Raw genomic sequence first — 12,927 nt, 5'->3', positions numbered from 1 at the left:
TTTCGACTACCTCTCGCCATGCCCTGAATTAAGAAATGTCCTGCCCACTATCCTTCTCACCCCTCTCCCACCCCTTACCTCACAGCTCATACCTCTGTAATAGAAATAGTTGCAAGATCTGTCCCATACATTCTTCCACCACCACCTACTCCAGTCCGGTCACAAACGTCACCCATTCCACCAAAGGCAGGGCTACGTCTATGTCTATGTGATTACTCTGCAATTCACAATAAAGTGCCTGGCAGGGGGTTCATTGAACCATCTTCAAGCTGTCTCTTTACCATTCTACTTTCTAACAGTGCACGGGAAAAACAAGCACTTAAATTTTTCTGTGCGAGCCCTGATTTCTATTATTTTATGGTGATGATCATTTCTCCTTATGTAGGTGGGTGCCAACAGAATGTTTTCGCAATTGGAGGAGAAAACAGATGATTGACATTTCATGAGAAGATCCCATTGCAACGAAAAATGCCTATGTTTTAATGATTGCCACTTCAATTTACATCTCCTCTATTTCACGATAATACAAAACGAGCTGCCGTTCTTTGAACTTTTTTGATGTCATTTGTCAGCCCCACCTGATGAGGATCCCACATCGCACAGCAGTACTCCAGAATAGGGTGGACAAGAGTGGTGTAAGCAGCTTCTTTAGTAGACCTGTTGCACTTTTCAAGTGTACTGCCAATGAATCACAGTCTCTGGTTGGCTCTACCCACAACACTACCTACGTGGTTGTTCCAATTTAGGTTATTTGTAATTGTAATCACTAAGTATTTAGTGGAATTTATAGCCTTCAGGTTTGTGTGACTTATTGCGTGATCGAAATTTAGCGGATTTCTTTTAGTACTCATGTGAATAACTTCACACTTTTCTTTATTCAGGGTCAATTGCCACTTTTCGCACAATACAGATGTCATACCTAAATCAGTTTGCAATTTGTTTTGGTCATCTGGTGACTTTACAAGAAGGTAAATGACAGCATCATCTGCAAACAATCTATGAAGGCTACTCAGATTGTCTCCTATGTCGTTAATATAGACCAGGTACGATAGAGGGCCTATTAACACTGCCTTGGGGAACACTGGATATTACTTCTGTTTTACTTGATGACTTTCTGTCTATTACTACGAACTGAGACCTTTCTGACAGGAAATCACGAATCCAGTTGCACAACTGAGGTGATATTCCATTGGCAGGCAGTTAGGATATAAGACACTTGTGAGGAACAAAGTTGAAAGCCTTCTGGAAATCTAAAAATATGGACTCAATTTGACATCACCTGTCGATAGCACTTATTACTTCACGAGTATAGAGCAAGTTGTGTTTCACAAGGATGATATTTTCTGACTCCGTGCTGACTGTGTGTCAATAAATCGTTTTCTTCGAGGTAATTCACATAATGTTTTAACACAGTACATGTTCCAAAACAATACTGCAAATCGACGTTAGTGATATGGGCCTGTAATTCAGTGGATTACTCCTAATTCCCTTTTTAGGTATTGGCTTGACTTGAGCAATTTTCCAGTCTTTGGGTGTGGATTTTTCTTTGAGCGAGCAGTTGAATATAATTGCTAAATATGGAGCTATTGTATCAGTATACTCTGAAAAGAACCTGGTTGGTATACAATCCGGTCCGGAGGCCTTACCTTTAGTAAGTGATTTAAGCTGCTTTGCTACATCAAGGATATCTACTTCGATGTTTCTCATCTTGCCAGTTGTTCTTGATTGGAATTCAGGAATATTTACTTCATCATCTTTGGTGAAGGGGTTTCAGAAAACCGTGTTTGATAACTCTGCTTTTGTGGCACCAGTGACTTTACCATTGTTATCGCGAAGTGAAGCTATTGATTGCATCTTGCCACTGGTGTGCTTTATGCATGATCAGAATCTCTTTGGGTTTTCTGCTAGATTCTGAGACAGAGTTTCATTGTGGAAATTATTATAAGCATCTCGAATAGAAGTATGAGCTATCTTTCAAACTTCTGCAAAACTTTGCCAATCTTGGGGATTTTGAATTCTTTTAAATTTGGCATGCTTTTTTCGTTGCTTCTGAACAACAGTGATCTGACCCGTTTTGTGTACCATGGGGGATCAGTACCATCACTTATTAATTTATGTGGTATATATCTCTCAATTGCCGTCAATACTATCTCTCTGAAATCATTCCACATCTTTTCTACGCTTTCATGATCAGAACAGAAGGAGTGGAGTCTGTCTCTTAAAAAGGTGTTAAGAGAATTTTTATCAGCTTTTTTAAATATATGCACTTTGTGTTTCTTTTTGACGGTTGAGGGTGTTACGGTAATCAGCCTAGCAGCAACTGCCTTGTGGTGGCTAATCCCTCTAACCGTCATGATACTCCCTATTTGTCCAGGATTACTTGTTGCTAAGAGGTCAAGTATGCTTTGCAACCATTTACACTTCGAGTGGGCTCATGTACTAATTGTTCAAAATAATTTTCTGAGGAAGCATTTAGTACAACTTCGGATGACGTTTTATGCCTGCCGCCGGCTTTAAATGTATAACTTTTCCAGCATATCGAGAGTAGATCGAAGCCACCACCGACTATAATTATATGATTGGGGTACCCATTTGAAATGAGACTCAAGTCTTCTTTGAACTGTTCAGCAACTATATCTTCCGAGTCGGGGGGTCGGTAAAATGATCCAATTAATAGTTTAGTCCGATTGTCAAGTCCCACCTCTACCGATACTATTTCGTAGGAACTATCTACTTCAATTTTGCTACAAGGTAAACTACTTCAGATAGCAATAAATACTCATCCACCACCTGTATTTAATCTATTCTTTCTGAACACTGTTATGTCATTTGAGAAAATTTCGGCTCAACTCATTTCCGGCTTTAGCCAGCTTTCCGTACCTGTAACTATTTGAGCTTCAGTGCTTTCTATTATGACTTGGAGCTCTGGTTCTTTCCCAACACAGCTAAGACAATTTACAACTACGGCACCGATCATTTCTACAACTATCTTACTGTGTTTTACCTGCCCGCTTTTAGACGGATGCCCTTTCTGTGGTTTCCTGCAACCCTCTAACCTTAAAAAACAACCCAGTCCCTTCCACACAGCCCCCGCTACCCGTGTAGCTGCTCCCTGTGTGTAGTGGACTCCTGACCTATTAAGCGGAACCCAGAGACCCACCACTCGATGGCACAAGTCAAGGAATCTTGCAGCCTACATGGTCACAGAACTGCCTATCCTCTGATTCAGACCCTCCACTCGGCTCTGCACCAAAGGACCACAGTCATTTCTATCAACGATGCTGCAGATGGCGAACTCTGCCTTAATATCGCAAGCAACGCCAAGTCTTTAACATTTCCGCTAGCCGCCCGAAACCAGAGAGAATCTCCTCCGATCCAAAGAGACATGCATCATTGGTACCGACATGAGCCACCATCTGCAGTTGGTTACGCCCTGCACTCTTCGTGGCATCCGGAAGCACCCTTTACACATATGGAATGACTCTCACCCTGGTATGCACACGAAGTGCACACTAGCTTCTTTCCTCTCCTTGGCAGCCATGTTTCTAAGGGACCCCATTACGAGCCAAACGTTGGAGTTCCCAACTACCAGCAAACCCACACTCTGTGAATGCCCAGATCTTGCACGCTGAGAAGCTTCCTCTGGAACAGGGTGGACGACTGCATCTGGCTCAGAGACTTCGTCAGCCACAGAGACTTTATCAGCCCGAAACCTGTTTGTCAAACGAACCGGGGGAGGCTCCAAGGTCAACCCCCTTGGAAAGTCTTTCGCTGCCTGCCAGACTTTGGAATGATCTCCTACTCGCCCACAGGTGAGGGGTCAACCTCAGTGCAGGCAGTCCCCGGGGCAGCCACAGCAGTGGACCAATGAGGGGACACGAGAGACATGCTCGACATCCCTCGCATCCCCCCGTCTGACCGCCCACTGTGACGCCCGTTGGCAGCAGCCTTAAGCTGTGTGACGGAAGCCAAAACCGCTTGGAGCTGTCAGCGAAGGGTCACCAACTCAGCTCGCGTCTACACACAGCAATCACAGTTCCAATCCATTACTGGAGTCGCTCCTGTTTGAAGCTCGTAAAAATATGTAGCAAACGAATGGTTGTACTCGCCTTGTTAGCAGCAGGAACTCTAGGTGCTCTCTCACAGATGGTCTACCTGTGAAAACCGTCACGTGACTTACAAGTTAAACTGCAACCACTGTGCTGCATTCTATGTGGACATGACAGCCAACGAGCTGTCTGTCCGCATGAATGATGACCGACAAACTGTGGCCAAGAAACAACTGGACCATCCTGTTGCTGAGCACACCACCCAACATGAAATTCTTCATTTCAATGACTGCTTCACAGCCTGTACCATATGGATCCCTCCCACCAAACCCAGCTTTTCTGAACAGCACAGGTGGGGACTATCCATGTAATATATCCTATGTTCCTGTAACCCTCCTGGCCTCAACTTTTGTTAGTCATTGTCCTCACCCGTCAGCCTCTTCCCTGTTCCCATTCCAGTGCTACACACCTCTCTATAGCATCCATGCACTTTCCGCTACTCTCCTTCCCTGTGACCCCCTCCCTCCCCTCTCTCTGTCCAAGACCTAGCTGCCCTACCCTCTCTCCACCTTGTCCCTGCACTCTCCCTGTCCTCCACCCCTACCCTGCTCTCCCTCCCCCTCCTCACCATAGTCTCCTCCTTACCCCTACCCAGTTGCCTCTCCCATTATGCACTGCTGCTGCTGCTCACAGTGTGGCTTCAGCTGCCACAGACTGTGGTCTCGTGTGTGTGTGTGTGTGTGTGTGTGTGTGTGTGTCGGCGCGCGGGCAGTCTATTTTTGACAAAGGCCTTGTTGGCCAAAAGCTTATTTTGTGACAAGTCTTTCTGTTGTGCCTGTCTACGACTTAGCATCTCTGGTACATGGTGAGTAGCAACTATCCTTTTCATAATATTGTTACATTCCATCCTGGATTTTCCACTGTTTGATGAACAAAAGTAAGAAATTCAAAGAGTTTCCATGTAACTTTCCTGTGAATAAGGATGTCAGAAAAGAATGTCATTTTCCACGAAAATTATTTGAAAGATATATCTCTGAATCATAGAAACACTGGTCTAAAAAGTGAAGTGAAATTAGTGTGCAACCTGGAGAAAGAGGTATACATAATTTATTGCTTACTGACTACCAAGTTGTGCTCACCAAATATCAAGACGATACAGTTAATATGCTGAAGGAACTTGTATAAAAACATGCAAGGGAAGATTTATAATCAAACAAGGAAAGAAACAAAATATTTCATAGTTGAAGACCTGGGTAAAAACTTGGCAACAACTTGGTAACATACACAGGAAAAAATAAACTCTCTTCAGGAATTCAGAAACCTGGGAATCACTCTCTGCAGGGTGAGCACATGAGAAAGATTTACTCCATGAGACTGGGGACAGCTTTAAGAAGACAGATAAACTCTACCTTGTTGTTGTTGTTGTTGTCTTCAGTCCTGAGACTGGTTTGATGCAGCTCTCCATGCTACTCTATCCTGTGCAAGCTTCTTCATCTACCAGTACCTACTGCAACCTACATCCTTCTGAATCTGCTTAGTGTATTGATCTCTTGGTCTCCCTCTACGATTTTTACCCTCCACGCTGCCCTCCAATGCTAAATTTGTGATCCCTTGATGCCTCAAAACATGTCCTACCAACCGATCCCTTCTTCTAGTCAAGTTGTGCCACAAACTTCTCTTCTCCCCAATCCTATTCAATACCTCCTCATTAGTTACGTGATCTACCCACCTTATCTTCAGCATTCTTCTGTAGCACCACTTTTCAAAAGCTTCTATTCTCTTCTTGTCCAAACTGGTTATCGTCCATGTTTCACTTCCATACATGGCTACACTCCATACAAATACTTTCAGAAACGACTTCCTGACACTTAAATCTATACTCGATGTTAACAAATTTCTCTTCTTCAGAAACGATTTCCTTGCCATTGCCAGTCTACATTTTATATCCTCTCTACTTCGACCATCATCAGTTATTTTACTCCCTAAATAGCAAAACTCCTTTACTACTTTAAGTGTCTCATTTCCTCTACCTTACGGGATGCTAAAATCAAGAGAAAAACAAAGCTCCAAATGCTGAAGCCATTTGTGGTGAGCATTGTCACCTAAGGATCATAAACATGAGTTGTGTGAGGGGGAAAAAGCAATGTAGATAATGACTTTTGCAGATGCTGCTTTGGAGTGCCTTTACCAGATAAAATTAGGATAAAAGAAATTAAGAAACAAATGTGAACTGAAAAAACTAAAATCTTTGTGGTGTCAACAATGGAGGAAAAGATCGAGTGCTACTTACCTTAAAGAAGCAGGTTAAGTTGCAGACAGGCACAATTAAAACACACTCAAAGCTCTTGGCCACAGCCTTAAACAACAAAAGAGAAACAGAGAAACAAGCACTATTCATACACACAAGCAAGCACACATCAACACACATGACTGCCAACTCTGGCAGCTCAGGCCAGAGTCTGGAACTTAACATGTCTTCTTTACAGTAATTAGCAACCTATCCTTTCCTAACACATTTGGTATTCCTATGTCGAGTTTTCACTGTTTAAATCTTTTTGGTGTTATGCAGGGAGGCAATTATTGTATTTTGTCAGACAAAAGAGACTTTACAAAGAGGAAAAAAAAGGAGGTAGACCACAGAAATACATATGGTGGTAATGAAATTATTATAGCAATAAGACACTTACAGGAGAATGAGAGACAAAATAAGAAGTTTCGGCGCATAAGGTGTGACAAATATTCTTTGAAGCCGTAAAGAAAATGCTGACCGATATTACTACTGTTGTCATTGTCGCCATCATTTTCATGTATCTTCTCACTTTCTTGATCTTAGCTAGAGTATTTAAACAATTGACTGACTTGCTTCTGCAAGTCAACAGCTGACACCAAGATACAGATCTATACTGTGTTGCCTTATTAAATCTGGTTGTCCATAACATAAGAGAGGGAAGCAAAGAAATTGTTAAAACAAACTGTAAATTAATTTCACTCTGGAAAGTTGAAGGAAATCTATAGCAACTGATTTTTGTTGCGGATCCGTGTCACAAATGTGAACCATTTGTGTAAGGAGAACATTAATTCTTAGATGTTGTGCAGACCTGAGAAAGGAATGAAACTGTCATTCTTTTAAAATACTTACATGAATTTATTCACGTTTTGCAATACTAACAATCGAACCACATGAAATCAGAATTAAGTAAAACCTGCACACAAAATATGAAAGACTAACTGCATAAAAACTGAAAATGGCTTACCCTGCTGGATGACCAGCTTGTCGAGCCTCAGTTTGATTTCAGCTCTCTCCACAATTTTCTCCTCAACTGTGTTCTCAGTGATGAACCTGAAGACTCGCACCTGTTTCTGCTGGCCGATACGATGTGCTCGGTCCTAATGGAAATGGTTTTTCACTGATCACATATGCAAATACAGCAAAAATGACTTTTGACTAAAAACAAATAATATCCCTGTCATTTGCTACTGTCAGCTGCATTAAAAACAAAAACATACCTTATAATCTTTTACATTCTGCCAAAACCCTTCAATTTCTTTACATTTTTGGGATTTTCTACAAATGTAGACAAGGGAGACATACACAAAGTGAAATGGATCCTGTCATTCCTTGGAACTCGGGAACTACCAAACACCACTGAGACTTTTTTTCTTTAATAAAAGTGGAAATGTTAGTAAGAGGAAGGATCAAATATAAATGAGCCTCTTGTAATAAGATGTTTACTTTTCAAAATTTTTAAAAATTTATTGTTTTGACAGTTTTCTGCACAACAAGCCATATTACTGATACAATTTTGCCATTGGTTAACTATTTTTCTTTATTTTCTCCCAAAGGAAGTATAAATATGTGCCCTAGTCTTGAAGTATATGTTATCAATTGCTTCCCTGGTTGTCCCTAACATGTGGAAACCACACTGAGACAAGTCTGCACTTTAGATTGGATGTTGAAGGACAATCCAACATGTATCACCCAAAAAATGTTCGCAGGACACAATTGTGGTCTGGGTGCGTTACCTCTTTGAGTGACAGACAGCCCAAACTTTAGAGAGAAGAAGAGCGTATACTTATGATTCGACTTTCTTGCAGCAAATCAAGCAGTAGATAGCTTCCGCAGTCCTAGAGCACTGTGTCCACCAGGTGAAAACTACATCTCAGTTTTCACCTGTGCCACCTCACCACCACTCCTCCGTATACGCAATTTGGGAGAGTAATAGATGGACTCAACTCTCATTACACATGATGATTTCTGACAAAAAAGCATTGAAAAGCACTGACTTCTTCCTTGTACCTCACGAGAAGTGCGTGAGAAACTACAACTTGCACAGTTTTCTGTTCCTCATTCTGCACCTTCGAAATACAATGAGCAGACACTTTCTGAATCTCCATTCTGAATGAGTGAATGGACAATCTTATAACTGATTTGGGATTTATGACAGAAATGACGAACTCTAGTTCAGCATTCCTCTCCAAACAACCCTCCTCATGCGATCACTGAAGCTCGACCACATCAAATGTGCAGCGTGCACAGCCCTTATAACCACTCATTATTTTTTATCCACATTAAAAGCAATATGTGTTCACGAGAAACAAACCTAAATATAGAAATAAAGTCAGAGTTCATCAAAATTAATGCAGTTTTTAAAGATGAATTTACAAAGGTTGCAGCTAAGTCTGGACCAATGTGTAAAAGCAGGGTGTATACGTGGACGAGGAAAAAAATTTCCCGGATATCCTGGTTAAACATAAATTTTCTCCTGGGTGAAAATACTCTTTTTCCGTGTTAAGTAGCAGTATACTTTCCCTCGGAACCGTAAAAGTTATAAATCCTTTGATAGCTATGGTCTTATACACCAGCGTAGAATTTCTCGGCACTATAGAAAACGAAACTCAGGAGGGGGGAAAAACACGTTTTGGAAAAACCTTTGATGCACCAACATTTACATTGCATATTTTCGTATTACGAAAGTATAAATCCGAATTCCACCACACACCACACATTACATTCCGAAGCATTGAAATCGAGATTGCGTTGCAATGCGCTGTTGTAAGCCAGTCACAGCTCATGTGACATGATCTCACCACCCAATGACAGCGGATATTCATAGCATACGACACGTGATGTAGTCAGCCAACAGGAACATCGCTGTTAAGTGGTGCGAACACACAAATAGGAAAAGTTAATGATTTAAATTAATGTACACAGTGTTGATACAAGAAAAGCAAAGCTTTTACGTATAATATTGGTCTCTAAGATTTGTCGGGACGTAGAACCACTGGCTCACCCCGCAATAATATCGCTACCCTACGGTAGCAAGAACAACTGCATCTTTAACAGATCAGTTCTCTGTAGTACGTGCTCTATGTTACAAGCATTGTGTATGCGCTGCGAGAATAAAAGTATTCATAGTGAGTGACGGGAGTGCGAGTGATTATTTATCATCATAATTACCACGCCTGCTCTTCACTGCCTATGGATTAAGAAGCTCCAAGAGAAGCTAAGCTTTCACATATGATGTTGATCTCTTTTTGCTCATGTTACAGTTTAAGATACATCACACAAATGTAATCTTCTGGGCTCGAAATTCTTCTAAATAGCTCGTTCTCAAAGAGTTGATTTTTAAATGAGAGTCAAACGCACTGTGATTTAAGAAATCAGTTTCAGCAGTTGCCAGAGACCACCAGATAACAGGTGTCACCATCCTTGCGCAGCTACGATGACGTAGGAAGCCTGTATTTTCGTACATGTAAGACATTTAAAGATCTTACATTGTGTCATAAAAGAAACAAGACATCTGAGGATACTCCAAGAGCATCGGAATTTCGTTAACCATATTACAATGAGCCTTGACCTGACATTAAGCTTTTCAGTGTAAGTTTTCTTGGACTACCAGTACTGTATTATCTCATGTTTGGTTCTTATGGCATAATGCCATATGTGTTAGAACATGAAAATGTGTACTTGAAATAAAGCCAAATCTCTTTAGCAAACAGACAAAAATAAATTAATTGTTCTGCAAGACGGTTAATGCTTGACTGTCAGAAATGTGGAAATAAAATAAGATCTGAAACTAATAACATTTCAGCCCTCTGTAATTATGTGAATGTATTTTAATTCACTTGATAGAAATCTGTTTTGTTCTCATTTGATGTGAGAGCAGTAAACGAAGAGGAAAAGGCAAAAACACTAAACGTAAATATGGGTCATGTGGAGACTACCCACCTCCCCACTACAACTCAGACTGCTCCGCGCATCTGCCCTGGATCTACGGTATTTCCGAACCCCCTGCCTGAAGCATTTTCAGATAGAATGCCAAAAAATTAAAAACTTGACTTTTCAAAAAATGTTCATATTGTAGCGCACATCTTTCTGAACAGTCTAATACACAAAACACACGTTTGAGGAAACTTAAGACATGATATTTGGCCAGCGTACCAAAGTGCAGTGTCATGCCTCTTCACACAGCATTCTTCTATCGCACGTCACTGTATTTCGCTCTGTGGAATTCAAACGTGTATTATTTGGTAATGGATGTCATCAAACTATATTCACGACAGTGGGAATTAAAATGTACTGTGGTGCCTTTTGTGCTCCCAGTCGGGCTGCCCCTCCTTTTTTTTTTAAAAAAGTACGGAAGACTGGTGTGATTTCTCAATCTGATTACATCTATTTTGTTACTGTCTGCTAGATTAAACAAAATAGGCCTGTCTAATATTGCAGCAGTTGTAACACACACTAAATAAACGAGATTGTTTAGGCACAAAGGGCCATTTTTATAGCACGACAGAATGTAATTCACAAAGTACCAATATCAGATGCCTATTAGGCCTACTAATAGCAAAAAGCTTTATGTTAGGAAATAGTTTCACATTTCATTCATACACTCCAGCTTCTCAAGCATGAGATCGAAAAATAGTAGTACGAAATTTTTGTGTCAATTTGGAATCGTCATATTCTTCCATAATTTGTGTGACGTCCCCATTTCTTCTCCTTACTCGTTCTCGGACAATCTTGTTATCACTAATTCCGTAACTACTCCTGCCAGTGTTAAGATTAATCTGATTAGCTTCACTAACCCTGCCACAATCACCGGTTTAGTTATCCCACGTTTATTCTCTGGTTAGGCATTATTACTTGTCCGTACAACGTGTTTTCCGCACTACTCCCAGAATTGAACTTAAGCGGCTGCTAGCTGGGGACTGTAAACTAGTACGTGTAGCGATCTGGCCAAAACTTTCCTGTGAAAATTTCATTTTCTTGGATACACCGAGTAGATAATATGTAATCTTTCTTAACTGTTATTCCTGTTTGTCGTTTATTTCCACTCTGGTAATCTAAATCTATGGATTTTGTTAGTAATTATAACAAAGCTGATCATTCGCAAACCCCGTCAACCACACAAGAAACATCAATTGCCATTCACCCATTTGGCTTTATTCTGCTCAGCTCGTATAGCCCTGTCCCCTCTTGTCTGCAGGGAAGTTTATTTCTAGATGCGACCGATATTCCTCAGGCAGAGACATCACATACACTATGCATGCATTCAGAAATCAACTTTGAACCAACAGTGATGCATTTCAAAATCATATGAATATTCCATAGACCAATGTGCGCTGGATGCTACACGCTTTGTGAAACAAGGTTTTTTCCCCTCAAGAATATGAATTTGCCCCCCCCCCCCCCCCCGAAATTACCACCCCCCCACCAAGGCCCCTAGATCCGGGCTTGGTACGCGTGCATCAATCTGGCAGCTTGGGTGCGCCAGGAATAATTTCACAGGTAGCATCTGGCTGCTTGCTGCTACTGCTTATACAGTTAACAGTCACACTTCAGCAGCCAGAAGCGGGTGAAGGTACTACTCATACACGAGTCACTGCGCATGCGCATGAGCCCGCTCACAACTGCTCAAATGAATGTTATGTAAACAGTTGTGACGTCACGCTCATCGGAGGCAATCTGTTGTTATGAAGCACTGTATAGTTTTAGTACAGGGTGTATACACGGACAGGGAAAAAAAAAATTCCTGGATTTCCCGATTGAAAATACACTTTCTCCCAGGTGAAAACATACTTTTTCCCTGTTAACTGACAGTATATTTTCTCTCGGAACTGTATAACTTATCAGTCGTTTGAATGATTATGGTTTTATACACGGGCGTAGAATTTCCCGGCGCTAATGAAAACTAAACACAGGGAAAAAAATGCGTTATGGAAAGATCTTTGATGTGCAGCAACATATACGCTGCATATTTTCATATTACGAAAGTATAAATTCGAATTCCACCAGACATCGCATGTTACTTTCTGAAGCATTCAAATCGAGATTGCGATGTGCGTTTGTACGCCAGCCCTAGCTCATGTCACATAGTCTCGCCAGCCGATGACAGTGGGTATTCAGAGTTTAGGACACGTGATGTAGTCAGCCAATAGCAACATCACTGTTAAGTAGCGTGAACACACAAACAGAAAAAGTTAATGGTTTAAATTAATATACATAGTGTTGCTACACGAAATGCAAAGCTTTCACATATAATGTTGATCTTTAATGCACGTATTACAATCTAAGATATATCACACAAATGTGCCAGTAAAATTTTCAATAACCATATAAATTTATGACCTTCTGGGCTCAAAATTCATCTAAATGGCTCATCTTCAGAGAGTTGATTTTTAAATGAGTGAAACGCTCTGTGATTTAAGAAATTCATCGTACATTCTCGCACATAGTTCCGGTGTAACTGCCAGAATGGTACTTTGATGGCAACACTTTTCAAATCACCATTCGGAATATTTTCCCACAACCTGTTAGAAATAGGTTCGTTTCTGCAGTTGCCAGAGAGCGCCAAATGACAGGCTTCACCGCGCTTGTGTA

General features: G+C 41.0%; 1 protein-coding gene across 1 annotated transcript in view; it reads right to left on the bottom strand.

Annotated features, from left to right (window-relative positions):
• LOC124787849 (chromatin-remodeling complex ATPase chain Iswi-like) overlaps nt 1-12,927 on the bottom strand; it is a 126,602-nt gene that overhangs the window by 42,937 nt on the left and 70,738 nt on the right. The window contains 1 exon segment of the mRNA XM_047254802.1: nt 7,304-7,436. Coding sequence (XP_047110758.1) covers nt 7,304-7,436 — 133 coding nt within the window.

This window comes from Schistocerca piceifrons, chromosome 3 (assembly GCF_021461385.2).
Source record: "Schistocerca piceifrons isolate TAMUIC-IGC-003096 chromosome 3, iqSchPice1.1, whole genome shotgun sequence".
NCBI classification, from domain to species: Eukaryota; Metazoa; Arthropoda; class Insecta; order Orthoptera; family Acrididae; genus Schistocerca; species Schistocerca piceifrons.
This window is presented reverse-complemented; position numbering and strand designations above follow the sequence as displayed.